The following is an 18996-nucleotide window of genomic DNA, read 5'->3' on the forward strand; positions in this document are numbered from 1 at the left end:
AAAGGTCCTGAGTTCAATTCCCAGAAACCACAAGGTGGCTCAAAACCATCTCTAATGAAATCTTGTGCCCTCTTCTGGCCTGCAGACATACAAGCAGACAGAACACTGTGTACATAATAAATCTTTAAAAAAAAATAAAATTGGTTTAAAAAATGTAGTCTTAAAAATGAAATTTCCAAAACTAGAGTCAAAAATCTTATAAATATGAATGAATAAATAAATAAATATAAAATATTACTAAGGAATTATCACCACCAGTAGTCCTAGGATCAATTAGCACTACTGAAAAGCACAATCAAATTTTCGAAAATCTAGACAATATTGTCCATGACGTCTAACATGATCTAGGAACATTTTTTAAAAGCTGGAATGTTATCCGGTGCATTGAGAGGATGCTAACAACAATCTTGACATAAAACAAATAGTAGAGTACAATGAAAATTAAAAAAGAAACCTCAGGCTAGTGAATATGTATTATTTATCTTAGATTTTTACATTTTACTGTGTGTGTGTGTGTGTGTGTGTGTGTGTGTGTGTGTGTGTGTGTGTGCATTCATGCATGTGGAGGTCGGAAGACAGCTTTTCAGGAGTTGTTTGTCTCCTTCCAGTGGGGGATCTGGTTTTCAGGGTGATTGATTTTACTAGCTGAGCCACCTCACAGGTCTGTGAATGAGCACTATTAATTGGAGGTATCTATTGTCACACTTGGTTAAGAAAAGCATTACATTTTCTTCACTGTTTTTCAAAGCCAATAAATGTCCATAGCATTTCTTCAATTATATTTATCAGCATTATACACAGAAAAGAAAACTACCCCTTACTGGGTATGAGGCTGAGAAACTTAACTTATAAATTTTACACACCTATTGACTGTGTAAAGGGAAACAGCTCACTCTGCCTCTCTACATTCAGCACACATTGGTTGTGGAGTATCAGGAGGTGTGGGGTCTGTCTCCAGCACCAAGCAAGTCATTTTGTCATGGACACAAGCTAGGTGTCCTCTAAGTTCTGCATGGTGATCACACTGGAACTCATAGGTTGACAGTTCAATCCCCAAGACAGCCCCAACTCCAGACCCAGCCACAAACCAGGCTACAAAGCATTCCCATGTTCCTGTACACAAGTTCAGCTAATTTGCTAAGTGGCTCACAGAACTTGGAGTTAACATAGTACTTACCCTCACTGTTTTGTTTTTCAGGGAAGACATCCAGTTGAAGACATAAGTGGGATGAGGACTTGAAGAAAGTTGAGAACAAGACACTCCATCCATCCCTGTGGAGGAAAGGTACACCATCCTCCAAGCACAGGGGTGACTTTGTTTACCTTCCTGGAAGCCCCCTCAAACACTGTAGAAACCTATCCTTTGGAGTTTTTTTTTTTTTTCTTTAAGACCATTCATTGATGAGGTATGATTGAAGGATGGATGGTCACATGCAAAATGATTGGACAAAAAAGGGTCTGATCCAATGCTGATGGACCGAGTGGGGAACCCAGCAAGGCTTGTCTGGATTTTTGATTCCAGCACACTTGCAGCACTCATCTTCCTGGGTGAGGGACTGAAGTCCCTCTGAGGTGGGGGTTGTGTAATCCAGTGTCCTACAAGGCGGGTCAGAGGCTTCCTCACTGACCAGCTCCATCCAGGTCGTCTGTGTGGGGTAAGATCAGAGCTCCTATAATCTGAAGAGAACTCCTAGTTTCTGTGGTCACTAGGGAGGAAAAAGAGCAGCTGAAGGGAGGTAGGAGAAGGCCGGAGGACTTGCACTTTCTGAGACCTAATAATGATGCGTTAGGAAATAACGGGGTAAAAAGATAGAAAAATAGATGTACACACAACTACGCATGGATATGTCCCAATTTCACAAAATGCGCGGATATACCCTAATTAAACAACTACCGTTAGTGATGTACAGGTTCTAACAGGGCAAGGCCTTCCAGGAATGTTTTACCAAAAATCTATGAAGAAAATCTCTCTTGAGAATGGCTAGCACGCTGATGAACTAGGAGTTTTAAGAACACGTGTGGGCTTTGGGTGGGGACAAGGATGGCGTCCTGTGATGAGTGAGGTCTGTCCCCATGGGTTTTGAGCCCAGCTGAGCTGCAAGTGCAACAGCATTGACAACGAAACACTCCCGAGCCTGACTGCCTGACTGCCACTGGGCTGTGCAAGGAGACAAGGCTGGACCCAACTCAGAGTCTCTCCTGTTCCTGGAACAGAAGGTGTGGCCTGAAAGAGCATAAATGAGAAGAGCAGGGTGTGAGAGAGGAGGCAGGGCCTAGGGAGGCAGGACCTGAGGGAGGCGGGGCCTAAGGAGGCTGTGGGTGAGGAGGCGGGGCCTGAGTGGGGCTGTTGGTGAGGAGGCGGGGCCTGAGGGAGGCTGTGGGAGAGTAGGCGGAGCCTGAATGGGGGTTGTGAGAGAAGAGGCGGGGCCTGAGGGAAGCTGTTGGTGAGGAGGCGGGGCCTGAGTGGAGCTGTTGGTAAGGAGGCGGGGCCTGAGGGAGGCTGTGGATGAGGAGGCGGGGCCTGAGTGAGGCTGTTGGTGAGGAGGCGGGGCCTGAAGGAGGCTGTGGTGAGGAGGCGGGGCTAAGGAGCCGAGGGCGGGAACTGAGCGCGACGTCTGGGTGTGCGCCTGGCCCACACTGCGGGCCGCGGGCCTGAGCTGGGGCTTTTCCTAAGGTCAGGGGCAGAGGCGAGGCCGCCGGGACCGGAAGCCGCGGTGGGATGCGGCTGACGCGGACACGGCTGTGCTCGCTCCTCGTCGCCCTGTACTGCCTCTTCTCCATCTACGCCGCCTACCACGTCTTCTTCGGGCGCCGCCGCCGGGCGACGGCCGCCAGCTCCCGGGGCTCCAGGAAAGCGGCGGTGCAGGCGAAGGAGAGGCGCGGCCGAGGTAGGGCCGAGGCGGGCTGGGCTGCGGGCCTGAGGCTCGCCCTGAGGCTCGCCCTGGGATCGCTCGGGCCCCTAGGTGAGCTTTCTCCAGCTCGGGGCTCGGACTGGAGGCTCTTCTCACCCCGGTGGCGAGCTTCCTGCAGCAGCCGCCACCCCGTGCACGCCTTTACAGCATGGAGTGGCCCCTCACTTCGCCTCAAAGGCCAGAGAGTTGCAGAAATGCTGCGGGCGAGCCGCAGAGCGCGCTGCGTCTGAAGCAGCTGTCTCAAGTTAAGCATGAGGCTTTCTAGTCATGTGACTTCAGAAGGCCGTGCTTTATATTCCCAGCTCCGAGTCCCATGTGGTATTTTGACCTGTTTTGGAATTGCAGTCCTTTTTCACATCCCCGCTCAGAATTTTTGCACAGTTGTATTAGGACTTTGGGGGAGACAGCGTGCTAAAGTTAAATTGTACTAATAGTTTACATATATAAAAATGGTGAACAATTCCAGAACTAAAACGTGTAGCTTGATATGAGTTCTGCAAATATTTCCAAAGGTTTGTGGGGAAGACATAATTGTCCTATCTCATGTTTAAAAATGAAAATTTTAAACTTTAACAGAGATAGTTCAATAACAAAAATGTTGGTTTCTTTTCTTTTTTTTTTAATTCTATGCCTCAAGTTCGATTGTCTGCCTCTGAAACTTGAAGGTGAATCTAGTAGTCCACTCTAGCATCTCATTCAAATGACTTGACTTTGTGTCAGCAGTTACTCCTCAGGGGTGAACGCAGTCGCTCTCTTTAAAACAGATCAGTCGGCCCTGGAGAGTGAAGAATGGAACCCTTGGGAAGGAGATGAAAAAAGCGAGCAGCAACACAGAATTAAAACTAGCCTGCAGATGTTAACTAAATCCACAAGAGAAAAAACTGAGCGCAGTATACAAATCTGGGGCAAAGCTGCCATTGGTAAGTTAATGCAAAGAGGGAAGGTATGGGAAGGCAATGTGAAATCTGCACTATACTGGTACTGAATTCACTGGAGTATGTATTTCTTTGTCTAATGAAGATATTTCATGCAAGTACTCCCCTGCTGGTTATTTGCATTCCTTGGTAGATACAGAAATAGACTGTGTAGCATCATTTTATAGTAACTCTTTGCCAACTGAATTTTTATTCATCTATATAATTAATGGTCACTGTATGTGTGTGAGGGGGGGTACATGGGCTCTGCATTAGTGAGCAGACAATGCTGAACAGGGCAGTGTTCAATAAGGTTCTTCATTGCAAGCCTTTCTCTGTTTTTAATATGCTAATGTTCACTGGGCCCAGTGAGGGAATATAGTATAAAGCTGATTAAACTTAAATGTCATCTGGGGGTATAGCACAGTGTACAGGGTTAACATGTGCAACCCCCCTTAGCTCAATCCCAGCACCAAAAATAAATAAATAAAAACCTTGTTAGTTCACAAGAGCTGCTTTATCGGGAGAATAGTGTTCCAGGATGTACATTATGTTCAGTTAGTGAGTGAGGCCCTCAGTGACTGAGATTTTATAGATACAGATATAATTTACAGTGTATGACATTGAAACTGTGATAAACATTTGCACTGTGAAATTGTCAGCTGGCTATCCATCATATAACATACTTATTTTTGGTGAGAACACTTAAAATTTAATCTCTCAGAAATATCAAGTATACAATATAGTATTCATAAGTATAATCATGATACTGTACATTAGATCTGCAGAATTAATCCATCCTGTATTAATGAGACTTTATACCCTTTGATTGACATTCCTTCATTTTATATAACCCCTCTTCCTTCTGCTTTTTTGGCCTTTGAGCATGAGTTGGACTTATTTACAGTAAGAGATATAATTGAAAGTAAGTACAAGATGAGAAAAGGGTAAATAGCATAGTGCTTGGCTTGTGGTATTTTCATAAATTTATTTATGATTAATTACAGTAAAGATAATCTTAAAGATTACTACTGAACTCTGAACTTCAAATAGCTCCTCCTGGATTTGTTATGTACTCAATTTTAACAGTTTTTGAGGGATTTTTTGCTGGTAGTGTTTTTTCTGTTGTTGTTTAATTTTAAATTAAATACTAATTCCTTCTTGTAAGTCTCCATATTCTCATTCTACTTTGAATTTTACAAATGAGCAGGTTTTCATGTTTTCAGACTCTTTTAGATCCAGTAAGCATCATAGTGGTCATTGAACTTTATCAGACACTCCTATCATCAGCATATACCCCATATGGTCATAATAAACCAGTTATAGAATTCCCATTAAAAGTGGAAAATGGGCATAAAACAGAGTCCTTGGTCCAAACACTTTGGGAACTGAGGCAAATTCCATGAGATTTTTCTACCTAGGGTGATTTCGGGCACAGTTTTGCCTTCTGTTTCCTCAGCTCTACCTTTGGAGCCATCCTCCCTTTTGCATGAAGAATATCATGTTTGTAGCTCAGTAGATTTATTAGCCTTTTCCTGCCGGTAGAATTATTGAACCACATGGACTTCATTCGTTTCAGCCTCTCTGTCGCAGTTGATCTAAGTTGGCAGAATTCCTGATAGCGTTGCATTCTTTAAATTTTGAAGGTCTTTTGTACATTGTCACAAGGATTCACTCTATTAGACATGGAACTTCCCCACATATCTTTCCTGGATAGTCCCTTCTCTGTTTCTGGCATCTACTAAGGTGGCTAAGGAAATCCACAAATACATGCATAATCTCTTCCAAAAGCCTCTTGTGCTGATAAATATTTTAATTTTGTTTGAGGCACTAACAAAAAGCTAGTTACAGCCAGCACATCCTTGAATTCTCCAGAGCATGGTTTCCTGACAGTCAATGTGCTTTATCATCTTTTAAAATCTGAGTGGTCCAAAACTTTCCCATTGTCAAATCCTATCTTGTTGCTTAACAGTTCATCTCTCAGTCTCTCTTTCTTTCCTCTTGTATTTTACTATAATCATTAAAAAAAAAAATACAAAAAACAGACATTTAGTACTTTGCTTAGCTATCTCTTCAGAGAAATACCCAAGTTCATCAATTATAAGTTGGGACACAGTTTGGCTAAGTTTGTGGCTCTTACACAACACAGGTCCTCTTGCATCATTTCTAATAACAGTCCACATTTCCTTACATGCCCAGCCAACCTTTAATATGCATGTTCTACCAACAGCCAGCATGTGACAGTCTGCGTGTTCTTAAGACAGTGTAGGCTTTCTCTGCTGTGGCCCTCACTCTCACATGAGTCTTTCTCACTAAATGAACTGTGAGCAGCTGCATTTTTCTGCATTCAGTTTGAGGCATTCTAGTGTAGTCTTTGTTTAAAATCACGTTCTTCCAAATTCTTCCAGCCACCCCCATTTCCCTATTTCAAAGCCACTTACACACTTTTAACTGTTTGCTGCAGTAGCACCTCACTTCCAAATACTATATCCTGCCCACTTAACATGAAATTTTCTATGACTGCTGTAACAAATACCATATTTCATGACTCAAAACATTACAACTTTATTTCCCACCTTTCTCGGTGAGGTGGGGGGCATTCAGATGTCTCTGGAAGACTTTCCATCTTAGCACCTTAGACACACTGAGATACTCTTGCTGTGCAAGATAATATTCACAGGTTCTAGAAGATTAAGATATGGACATGGAGAAGCAGGGCCTTATTCAGCCTGACATGTTTGGAAGCTCTATCTGATTGCCCAAATTTTAAATTTGGTTGTTAGAGTGACTTTAGTAACATGGCATCATGGAAGTAGAACAAAATGCATCTTTCAGTATATTAATATGTACTGCTGATCTTGTCCATTCGTAAAGCTTTCATTCAGATGAAAGCAAGGTAAAACACCATGGTTGTCCTAAGGAGAAAGGATGAAGTGTCTCATTTGTCTGCAGAGGAGAACATGCATTCAAGGATGTCTGATCAAATGGGGAAGGAATATCCCCTTGACGTACTGAATATTTGGGTATACTGATGAGCTCCTGTGGCTTCAGCACAAAACGTTTAGTCCCTCCAGTTACAATATTCTAATAATGATGGTAATTTAGTTTATAACAAACATTTTTTTTTCAGAATATGATGGGCAGTAAGGGTTCAGTAACATTAGGGGTTCCTAAGTATAAAGGAAAAGATTCTGTTATCATTACTACAACCCACTTTTAACACCCACTGAAGTCTGTCCCTCATATTTTTAGTTGCTGTATTGACGACTGAGGTTTTGCTTGGTAGCATTTGCTGCCAGCAGACCATGGCAGGAAACCTTTAGGCTCGTAGTCAAGATAAAAAGGAACAAAACATACATTTCTCAGACATACTAAAATGGATAAGGCAATAGATGTTTCTGTTTTTCTCTTTTGTTACCAGGTTTGTATCTCTGGGAACATATTTTTGAAGGCACTCTTGATCCCACTGATGTGACTGCTCAATGGAGGGAAGGACAGTCAATTGTAGGAAGAACACATTACAGGTATCAGTTGGACAGCATTAACCTTGTGTTGCTATATGATGTTTTATGTAACTACTAGAGGAAAACATACTTTGGGGGGGTGTGGTTCATGACGTGGTTTCTCTGTGGCTTTGGAGGCTGTCCTGGAACTAGCTCTTGTAAACCAGGCTGGTCTCAAACTCACAGAGATCTGCTTGCCTCTGCCTCCCGAGTGCTGGGGCTAAAGGCGTGCGCCACCACCACCACCCGGCTCGGAAAACATACTTTTATACATCTTTCCATTTCAGCTTGGAAAAAACATAAACAAATCTTGTGAATGTATTCATAGCTCAAGCTTCATTAAATATTTTCTTATTAAATTGAACATTACAAAATAATTTTGGAGGGAAAGCTGGTACAGTGACAGAGCATTTGCTGGCCATGCAAGATTTTATGTTATCATCAAAAAACAGTGCTATTTCCTCTTAGAGAACTTTGTATTCAAGTGCTATAACAGATTTTTAAAATATCTTATTAAATCAAATGAAAAGTAATATATAATTTATCCAAAATTAATAAACTCCTGGAAGTGCAGGTAGTAAGCTCAATCAAGTTATGTAGGTATTTACTTAAATGAATTTCAAAAATATGTTGTTTGCATAGTCATTTAGGATTTAAATGATTTCTCTGGGCTCTCTGTATTGAAGTATTTACTCTGAAGACATTTTTCAGTTAAGGCAAGCAGGAGAAAAAAAATATATTGAAAATTATAAGTCTTGATGCTTAGACATATGCTGTTACCTACAAGAGCAAATTATCTTTTAGAATTCTACACATGAATTCTTTATCTATGATTATTCTTCAGCTAATGGATTTTCATGATAGACGCTTCAATGATAACCTTAGTTAAATAAAGCATAGCATTCATCCTGTGTGTTATACTAAGTCATACATAAGCTCTATGTATAGTAGGAAAATTCAGCAGTTTCCATAATTTCTTGTTTTAAATGCAGTAGCAAGGAGCTAGAAATATAGCTCATTTAGTAGAAGGCTTACCTAAAATGCACAGATTCTAGGCTTAATTCCCAACACCACATAGACCAAGGAGTGGTAGCACACTTTATTGCCAGCACTTTGAAGGAGGATCAGAATTCAAGGAAAAGTGAGGACAGTTCATACTTACCTCCCTTAACTACATGCTCAAGTGTTATTTACCCATTCTCGGGCAGAGCCTTTACCCATCACAAGCACTCTGTGAGGTGATCTTTCCTAGTCCTAGGTATACGTTCCCTACATCTGTGTACGCCATCTTTGTCTAAGACTGTTCTTTCCAAGACTTTCCTTTATTCCACCTGCAGTCATTTCCTTTCCGTCCTCATCCATACCTTCAAAACAGTTGTCCACACTCACTGTTTGTTTCCCAACTTCTCATTCCTTTGCACTTTGATGAAAGATCAAAATACTTGAGTGGCAAAGTTTGTTTGGGGCAACATATGACAATGTGAGTTATGGAGCATGTCTAGTCCTTTTATGAAAACTTAAAAAATGCATTGCAAACAAAGAATTATAACATACTCCTACTTGCTAACCACTACACAACATATTTCAACTGTCATGAGTTCTTTGTTTAACTTTCCTCTTCAAAGAAATGTTTCCAATAAAAGAAGACATTTCTTTGTTTCCTAGCCCTTTTGTTCTTCATTCTTCAGGAAGAATTGCTGTTAGGAGCTTGGTGTATGCTCTCACTCAGGTTTTTATATTTCTACTGATAGAAGGTATATAAGTATTTTTTCCAATATGTACTTTCATATTTACATAAAATTGCACTTTAAGGGCTGGCAAGATGGTAAAAATGGTTGCCCTGAAGCTGGACAACCTGAATTCAGCTCCAAAACCTGTGTGGTGGAAGGAGAGAACCAGCTCCTACAATTTGTTCTCTGGCCTCCACACACACACACACAACCTTGGTACACATGCATGCATGCATATGTGCACACACATGCACACAAACTCTTTTAATTATGTGTTAAGAATACCCTGAACTTGATGTTTCCCTTTACATTATATTCCGATGCCTTGTCTTCAGTGAAGAAATGAGAATCCCACATATTCCATTCTCGTATACTAGTTGAATTTTGTATCCAAACCTTTCTAGTGGTCTATAACCCTGTACCAGACTTATTTAGAAGAACTGGTATTATACAAATTTCATTTCTAAAGAGACTACAAATTGAATATCATTTTGGATTTTATAGAAAGTGATTGAAATTATCCTTTGTTCAGTTTTGTTTATCTCTTTTTTGTGGTATATTGTTTTCTACAGCTTTATCACTGGCCCAGCTGTACTTCCAGGGTACTTCTCCATAGATGTGGACAATGTGGTACTTGTTTTAAATGGAAGAGAAAAGGCAAAGATCGTCCATGCCACCCAGTGGTTGCTTTATACACAGAATTTAATACAAACCCAAAAACTGCAGCATCTAGCTGTTGTCTTGCTTGGAAATGAGCACTGTGACAATGACTGGATAATGAAGTTCCTCAAAAGAAACAGAGGCTTTGTGGACCTGCTTTTCATAACATATGACAGCCCCTGGATTAATGGTGCCGATGTTCTCCAGTGGCCTTTAGGTGTAGCAACGTAAGTATTAGATAAGATGGTGCATCTCTGGACTCCAAAGTCTAATGTTCTGAATCAGAAACATGGAGTTCTAAATGGCAGTGGGTTTACACATGATAAGGCCAGGGGAAATCTTTCCTGGGGCCAATAAAAGTGTGGTCTCATGCCTCAGTGACAGTAGTGACAGGTTTTTGTTATTACTGTTTTGGGAATATTTTACCCTCCTCTGAGGAGACCTGATGGGTACTTTTTTTGTCTTAAAATGAATATAGGATAAATATGCTTATTGGTGTCTTAAAGAGATGTTTAACAGAACAAAGATAGAGCCATAATTCCTAGTAAAAGCAAATACTTTTGTGGTGATATTTCATGTAGAGAATATACTTGTGATTAGCTGACTTTATGTAAATCTCAACTATAAAAGCAAAGATTAATTCTTTTAAGATCATCAGTATGTAATCATCCCCCAGCTTATAAATTTGGAAAACTTTTTTATAGCTTTCTGTGAATAGATTAATAGTAAGCAAACTTTAATCTAGGCTCCCATTAGTATATAAACTTTCTGAGGGCGGGAATTTTCTTCACTGCTCTAAAAGTGTGTATGAAGGGCTACAGTGATGGCCCAGCAGTTAAGAATACTTGCTACTCTTATAGTGGACCCAGGTTCAGTTCCCAGCACCAACATGGTATATCGTACAGCTGTGTATGATTACTGTTCCAAGGGATCTGACACCCTTTTCTGAACTCTGTGGGTACATGGCTATACGTGGAGGGACGCAGGCATACACATATACACATAAATGAAAAAAATTAAATAATGCTGATACACTGTAGGTACTCATTTGTTGAGTAAATGAATCATCTCACTGATAGACTTAAATCAGACATTCATTATGTCACTGGTTACCACCATTTGTAGCCTCAGTTTTACCTCTATTTAGCTACACAGATGTCACCAGAGAAATGCCAGTAACACATTCCCACCCCTACATGTACAGCATTCCAGTTAAATAGGTTTGGACTAGGACCTGCCTTAAAATTTCAAAGACTTGTCAAGTACACCACTTTTAAGACTTTCAGAAAAATCTATTGCTTGAGAAGAGCCTATATTTATAAAAATGTTTTTACTTTTTTCCACAATGTATGAGATCACCTATTTGTATAATGGAAGATAGAAACATAGTAATTCTGGTATTGCCAGATTCATCCTGTTCCCAGTGAGGAAAGATTCAGTACCAACTGGAAACTTTTGGTTGTCTTAACTAGAGAGGAAGTTGTCACAACTGCTATTAAATGAGTAGATCCCAGGTATCTTAGTGTTCTGTTGCTGTGAAGAGATGCCATCACCACAGCACCCCTTACAAAAGAAATCATTTCATTGAGACTGGCTTGCAGTTCATAGGTTTAGTTCATTATTATCATAGCAGGAAGCATGGCAGTGTGCAGGCAGACATGTGCTGGAGAGGAGAGAGAGTTCCACATCTTGATCCAAATATCAGGAAGTGAACTGAAACATACTTTCTCCAACAAGGCCACACCTTCCAATAGTGCCACTCCCTTTGAGCTTTTTGGGCTCAATTACATTCCAACCACCACACTAGGGATGCTGTTAAACATGCTATTATGTACAGTACTCTACAAACAAAAATTTATGTGACCCAAAATGCCATAATGATCTCATGTACAGTGTAGTCAGCCTCCTATATATGGTATACAGGTTTTATTTGTTGTTTGTTTTAATATGCTTGCAAATTCCTTGGAATTAAGTTTTCAGAGCTCATGACTATAACAGTGTATTTTCTTATTAATGGATAAATGATGGTTATATATGTCTGTGATGTATAGTGTGTTTGGAAATCATATTTTAAATGTCCTTACTATACATAAACTAACAAGTCAGGTTGTAGGATGGTTCTACCATATAGTAATTTAGTGCTTGTTTTATAGATACAGGAAGTTCCCTGTGGTTGAAGCCACCTGGTCAATGCTGCATGATGAGAGGCCCTACATATGTAATTTCTTAGGAACTGTCTATGAAAATTCATCAAGACAAGCATTAATGAACATTTTGAAACAAAATGGAAGTGAGAAACTTTGTTGGGTTTCTGCAAGAGAACAGTAAGTTCTATGCTTGCATGGTTCCTCCCTGTTGCTCTCCAGTCTGCATATCACTTTATGTACAAATAGATTTCCAGAAAAATCACTAGTAACTGCTTATTCTACTGTCCTATCAGAAGCCATAGTAGTAACTAAAATGGAAGAAACTGGCTCTTCTCCCATCTTTTGCAAGTAATCAGGAAGGAGGTATTGATAGAGTAACAAAAGTCATTTTGCTTTTTTTTTTTTTTTTGCTTTTAAATAAACACAGAGTATAAAGCAGAGTGGCCAGGGAACAAATGCCTTAAAAATATGCTTCTAGACCTAGAAATGTAGTTTTTAATTGTGACAGAAACTGCCTTCTAGATGGATGTCACTACTATTAATGTAACTATATTAAATTCATCCACTCAACAGTTGCTAAACAACTGTCAGTATGCCAGAATGTATCCTAGATAATGTCAACAGTGAAAAACAAAACAATGAATGTTCCCTCATAGCACTTAAATGTTTGTCAAAGGACACAAGTAAACATAGCGTGTGTCAGAAGATGATAATGTTGTGTAAAAAAAGAATGAAGCAGAAGAAGACCATGCAGAGGACTGGGTGTGAAGAGGAGAGCATTGGTTTCAAGTAGCCCAGGAGAGTACCAGATAAAGGGAGGGCTACATGAAACACAGGCCCAAAGGAGGAGCAGGGTCAGCCATGTATTGGTGTGGGACAGCAGTGCCTATGTAGAGGGAGAAGCAAAGACAAAAATCATAAGGCAGGAGGGTGCTGACCACAACAGGCTGGTGTGAGTGAGTGAATGAGGAAAGAATAATAGAGGAAAGGCTTACTGGAGGAATAATGCTAGTAAAATGGTTCTCATTGCATTGAGCTAGAGGTCAAGTAGTACCCTCTATGCTCTTGCTGCTTCTAGACCATTCTGCTCTTCCCTCCCAAAACCCCAGTTCTTCAGTCTCATGCCAGCATGAGTAACTGTTACCGACATTCTCTGCAGCACTGAGCCTTGGGCTTTTACCACCCTGATTCCTTAACAAATGTTGCACCTGTGCCCTGTCACTCCAGCTGACACCGGTCTTGTCTTAATTCTTGGTGATTCCTAAAGCTAAGTAGGCAGTCTTTCCTTTACCTCAGTCTGCAGTTCCTCTCCTTCATAGACCTAGGCCTCGAGCTAACCTCAGCCATTTCCTATCGTGGTCATTTCCTAAATGACCACTTGCATTTCATAAACACAAGGTCTCACCATGACCTCAAAGTCCAGCATTTTCCTTGGTAGCCACCCTATCCTGTCATTCCAGTTCATTCCCTATAACCTGACTCCACAACTCAGCTGGAATTTACAACCTATTGTTCTTATTATCCTGTGGTTGTGGTTATCTTCTAATCCCTGTATTCACTTATGTGTTACACAGGTTAATTTTACAATCAACCATCCCTGAATATACATTCACCTTCCTCATCCTGTTAAATCCCAATGGTTAGAATAAAACCACTACCACAATTTGAGCCAAATTTGAAGCATACTTGATTTTTTTGGGGGGTGTACCCAAGAGCTGGCTAGAGACTGCCTCCTAAGTCAGACTAAAGAGAACAGCTCTGAGTCTACCTCTTAGGCCCCTTTTAGGGAGTAAAATGACAAGTAGTCACAAGAGTTTACAGAAGGGAGACAATGGGACAGTAGGGAAATGCAAAAAAAAAAAAAAAAAAAAAACTTTAAAAAAGTTCACCAACTGTGTGGTTAGGGAGGGTCAGGGTATTCCCAAAAACAAATCAAGGTCATGGGTTGGGGATGGTCAGGTTCTAGGAAGCAGAGAGCAACTCAACTCTCACAGTAAATAGAAACTTATTTTTTTTAAATACAGTATAATGACTCCTGCCTTCAAAGTGGAGTAGGGCAAGTTCCTCAATCCCCCATCTAGGAAACCCTACCCTGGCTGGTCTAACTTTCTGCCTGCCCCATACCCACACATGCCTCTGCACGAGTATGCACAGTTTGAAAACTGAAGAACTCAACACTTGCTCAGTTTTCTTCCTAATGTATTCTCCCTCCCTCCTGTCCTAAACTCAAAACACCTCTTCCTCAATCTCCCCTACTTTAAAAATGCTTGCTTGTTTCACTAAGAAGATGCAACCAGAAATCAATGCTTGACTTCTAAGTGATTTCTCAGCTCCTACATATAAGTGGCCTATATATTCCATTATTGACACAGCAGCCAGATTGACTCTGTTAAAATGTTTGTTGCTCATGTCACCTGATCAAAACGCATGCGCATAGAACAGCCTTCTATAACCATTCAGACTTTGTTCTTCACCTGCCCCCTCAGTCACTCCTCATAGTCCCTTGAGCATGTTGGGCACATACAATCTTATGACCTTCATCTTTGTTTATTCTCCATTCTTCTCCACACTTTCATGGCCTGCCTGTTCACATCAACTCTTGTGTTCTGAGTCCTTGGCAATGAAACATTCTCTAGTGCAGCCCTGTCACTTCGGAAGGCCTTCTGTACTTCTCTGCTTTAATTTTCCTCACAAATCTACAGCCTTTCTAGAAAATGCCCTTACATTAGCTTAGTTAAGACTTAATGCCCACCACTAGAACTTAACACAGATGCCTCAGAGGAAGCTAGGAAGGAAAGGACCCGACACTTGGAAAATGCAGATTGAATGAATACTACCCATTCAAAAATTGACCACCAGATATTTTTAAATATATAATAATAAAATGTTCAAACTCTTTTAAAAATTGTTTTAGGCAGTCTCACGTAGCACAAGCTGGCCTCAAACTCAGTGTATCACCCAGGATGACTTTGAACTCCTGATCCTCCCTGTACATACCAACTTCTGTGATTACTGGCATGTACAGCCACACCTGCTCTATAGATGGATGATGATCAATACCAGGTTTGAATGTTACCAACTGGACTATATCCACATCCTGAAATTCTTAAAAAGTTTAAGAAATATATTTGCTCCAACATTTTCACTGTCCCTTATAATTATCATCTCTATAATTTGTTCACAATTTTGATAATTGACATGAAAATATTTCCTTCAATAAAGATGCCATAGGAAAGTAAAACCCTTCAGGGATGTCTTTGTTGTTTAATTTTCTAGGTGGCAGCCTCAGGAGACAAATGAAAGTCTTAGGAATTACCAAGATGCTTTGCTTCAGAGTGACCTCACATTGTGTCCTGTAGGAGTGAACACAGAATGTTACAGAATATATGAGGCCAGCTCCTTTGGCTCAGTTCCTGTGGTAGAAGATGTAATGACAGCTGGCCACTGTGGAAACACATCCAGTCACCACAGCACTCCTCTGCAGTTACTCAAGGCCATGGGGGCTCCCTTTATCTTCATCAAGGACTGGAAGGAGCTTCCTGCTATTTTAGAAAAGGAGAAGACTATCATTTTACAAGAAAAAGTTCAAAGAAGAAAAATGCTACTTCAGTGGTACCAACACTTCAAAACAGAACTAAAGCGGAAATTTACTAATACTTTAGAAAGTTCATTTTTTATGAATAATAAAGGTTAATCATATCTAATACTAAGTGTGTGCTCATAAGTATGTGTATTTATAGTGCGTTTGCTAAGGTGCCTTCATCTGCTTCTGTATTATGTAACAGACCAAATGCTCTCCCTTTTGGCTATTACTGTGTATAAGATAAAAGAGATGGTAAAATTTTACTCAGATTGAGCTGGCAAGATGGTTGAGTGGGTAAAGATGCTTGCTGTCAAACCTGATGACTTAAATTCAATCCCCACAAACCACATGATAGGAGAGAAATGAGTCTCACAGGCTGTCTTGTGACCTCCCACCAGCATGCACACACATCAGATAAATAAATTACTTAGATTCAGTTCTGCCAGGCCCCGGCTTGTATCAGTCCCACACTACAGAGGCCATCTGCTCCGAACTGATGTCTTTGGGGCTGTAATCAGAGCCATCTTAACAGCCTCAGGTCCATCCCTGAGTGGGGGTGCATGGACCTGGAGAAACTCCTAGCTACCCCGCGGTGTTAAGGACAAGACACAGACACATCTTGTCATCTCATGAGGGCTCTCAGTCCATGCTGGAAACTGGAGTCTCTGGTTTATTCATGCATCCTCTTAAATAGCTTTCCAACAGTGGGGGTGACCGCAGAAGACGTCTACTATCATATATAAAGCTGATATCAAAAGATTATTTTAACCCTAGCAGCACTCCTAAACAGTCCCTAGGCATATAAACAAAACCCTCAGAACAGGTGCAGGCAGCACCCAGGGCCTAGGTCTGTTGTTATGCAAACTAGGAGACATTCTCCACTGAGGCCAAGCCATCCAGTGGTAATTTAGCCGGCATCTGAAAGACAATGGGAGATTCAGGCTCCTGTAAATAGTGGAGGTTTGGACCCCAAAACTTTATAATCGATAATTTTTGGGCCCCGACAGTTCTATCAAAATGACTTGAGTCAGCATTTACTAATTTTTCTCATCAACTTTAGCCCACATTAGGGGCTGGAGAGTTGCCTCAGTGGTTAAGAGTGCTTACCACTCTTGCATATAAGCTGAGTTTGGTACCCAGAATCCATGCCAGGCATTCAACCATCTGTAAGGATTGTTCCATAGGTCCTGACACTCTTCTGTCCACCATGGACACTTGCACACGAATGCACTTAACACCTGATATAAAAATAAGAGCTAACAGTACTGTTTACTAGGGCTGACATTTGGATGTGAGGGCATAAGGACAGATGCTAACCAATGGCTACAAAATTACAGTTTGATAGGCTCAATGAAGTTAACAGCTCTATTTTTAAAAAATGGTGATTATTGTAATAATGTAATTGAAGAGTGAGTGGATGCTATGTGCTCTCACAAAATGTATTAACTCTAAGATAATTAGCTAGGTGTGGCTGAAGGGACCAGCTCCCCATTTCGGCAGCCATAACAGTCGAACATGCACTTGCCTGACCTTGTCTTGGTCACTAAAGGTTAGGTGCCTGCCTTGTGACAAGGAACCAATCAGAAGTTAGCTGGTGGTGCTATGCTTTACGGCTCTGGGTGTGCTTTATGGACAAGCACACAGCAATGACACTGTAGAGCATAGCAACCACCCTGGGAGGGCCTATGGGCCATAACAACCAGTTGGCCAATCAACACAGGTCAAGCCCTCCAAGCCTGAAGGCACACCAATCCTGAGCCTGTGCATACCCTTTGACACGCCCCTTATGCTGCCCTACAAAATCTCTCTGCAGCCGGTTCGAGCTGTCTTTGCTAGCCATCCACCATAGGGGGTGGGTGAAAGACCGGAGCTAACATGGGGTTAGCTCGTTAAACAACAATAAAGCCTCATGCAGTTTGCAACAAGCTTTCAAATACGCCTGGTGATTGGGGTGACCTCGATCCTGGGCTGAGACCCTGGAGGCCTGAGTTTTCCGGGGGTCTAACATGGCCAGTCCACAATGTATATATTCCTTAAACATTGCACTTAATAAACACGTTCAATTTTATCTGTCAGTTTTAAAAATAATAAACTCATTCTAGGGAATCAGCATTACATATCAAAAGACTGGGTATTGCAGTCAGAAAAACAGATTAAAAACTGCAATTGCCATAGGAATTTTGCCCAAGCCAACTGCTCATGCTGTGTCTTAGTTTTTTTTCAGTATGAACAGTATTTGCTGCCTTGCTCTTGTGACAAGGCACCTGACAGAAACAAGTTGGGTGTGTGTGTGTGGGGGGGGGGGGTTGCCTCACAGTTTCAGACCTCTTCAGTGCACCAAGGTCAGAAGGGAGGGCAGAACAGATGCATCCAGGGCAACAGAAGTGTGACACATCAACTGTCCACATCATGCTTGACCAGGTAGAGGAACTGGCCAGACCAAGGACAGGGCCTCCTTTGCCAGTCAGGCCCCTTCTATAGGCTCCATTGCCTTCAAAAGGCCATTAGAACAGAGGCAGTGTCCTCTCACAAATGTGCTATGACTGTAGTTTAGGAGAGCAGAGTGTGCTTGTCCTAGGAAGATGGCAGGAAGGTATAAGCATGGGGTGGGAGTAGGGGAGGGATCAGGGGTCAGGAGCAAACAGTTGTCTACTTGGCTATATCTCTGAGAGACCAGGGTCATGCTCCTGGGCTCTTAGTTTGCTGCCCTTTGCTGTCTTATAGAAGCTGATTTGATGACACAATCTTAACTACTGATTGCTGTGTGCTCCCAACAGCCCAGCAGCAAATAACCTTGGATCTGGGAATAGGAAAAACCAAGGAGGGATTTTCAATGTTCATCTGAAACATTGTCAAGTCTATCCTTTTTCTCAGAATTGAATCTGTGATGTGGGGCAAGCTGTCTTTGTTTGTTGACAGAAATAAAAATGAGCTTGGGAAAACTTAAAAGGTATTCTAGAATCTTTTATAAAAAGTTCTGATGAAAACATGCTAAAGTTAAGGAACATGGAAACACCTTTTGCAATCTGGAAAATTATTGTAAGAATATGAGGGAGAGCCCCCAGACATAAATCCACCCACCTGTGGGCACCTAATTTTTGATACAGAAGCCATAAATACACAATGGAAAAAAACATCTTGAACAACTGGTGCTAGTCAAGCTGGATATCTGCATGTAAAAGAATGTAAGCAGATCAATATCTATCACCCCGCATAAAACTCAAGCCCAAGTGGATCAAAGACCTCAACATAAAACCAGGCACACTGAACCTGATATTCTGGAATGGTACACTATGAAAGGATCAAGAAAACAAGGCTGCCAACCTCTCTATGGACTATGTTCATGATTTTAAAAAACTCCCAGTCTCACATTTGAAGTTTTATTTGATAATAAAAGCTTTGATTCAAAAATTACAATTTTAAGGCTAAATTTAACAGGGATAAAAATTCAAACCCTAGTCTTATAAAAGCTATTAACTTGTAAACTGTTAATGATTATCAAATCATCCAAGTTAATAGTCACCTTATAAATAATCAAGTTCTTTAA

The 18996-nt window shown here is 41.1% G+C and overlaps 1 protein-coding gene across 2 annotated transcripts; it reads left to right on the forward strand.

Annotated features, from left to right (window-relative positions):
- The first annotated feature begins 2601 nt into the window (after positions 1–2601).
- Rxylt1 (ribitol xylosyltransferase 1) lies at positions 2602–15576 on the forward strand. Of its 2 annotated transcripts, none has more exons than XM_027392290.2 (6): positions 2602–2963; positions 3677–3832; positions 7248–7350; positions 9632–9946; positions 11873–12043; positions 15143–15576. In XM_027392290.2, the coding sequence occupies exons 1-6, from the start codon at positions 2720–2722 to the stop codon at positions 15558–15560; spliced, it is 1407 nt and encodes a 468-aa protein (XP_027248091.1). In that variant the 5' UTR covers positions 2602–2719; the 3' UTR covers positions 15561–15576. The 2 variants fall into 2 exon arrangements, with proteins under 2 accessions (XP_027248091.1, XP_027248092.1); XM_027392291.2 differs by having other exon boundaries at positions 2604–2888.
- Positions 15577–18996: the final 3420 nt, after the last annotated feature.

The sequence above is a fragment of the Cricetulus griseus genome, assembly GCF_003668045.3.
Source record: "Cricetulus griseus strain 17A/GY chromosome 1 unlocalized genomic scaffold, alternate assembly CriGri-PICRH-1.0 chr1_0, whole genome shotgun sequence".
NCBI lineage: Eukaryota > Metazoa > Chordata > Mammalia > Rodentia > Cricetidae > Cricetulus > Cricetulus griseus.

Coding starts and splice junctions, on each gene's coding strand:
- Rxylt1 (XM_027392290.2), top strand. CDS start 2,720: ATGCGGCTGACGCGGACACGGCTGTGCTCGCTCCTCGTCGCCCTGTAC. Junction 9,947..11,872: donor TGGCCTTTAGGTGTAGCAAC/GTAAGTATTAGA, acceptor CTTGTTTTATAG/ATACAGGAAGTTCCCTGTGG. Junction 12,044..15,142: donor TGGGTTTCTGCAAGAGAACA/GTAAGTTCTATG, acceptor TTAATTTTCTAG/GTGGCAGCCTCAGGAGACAA.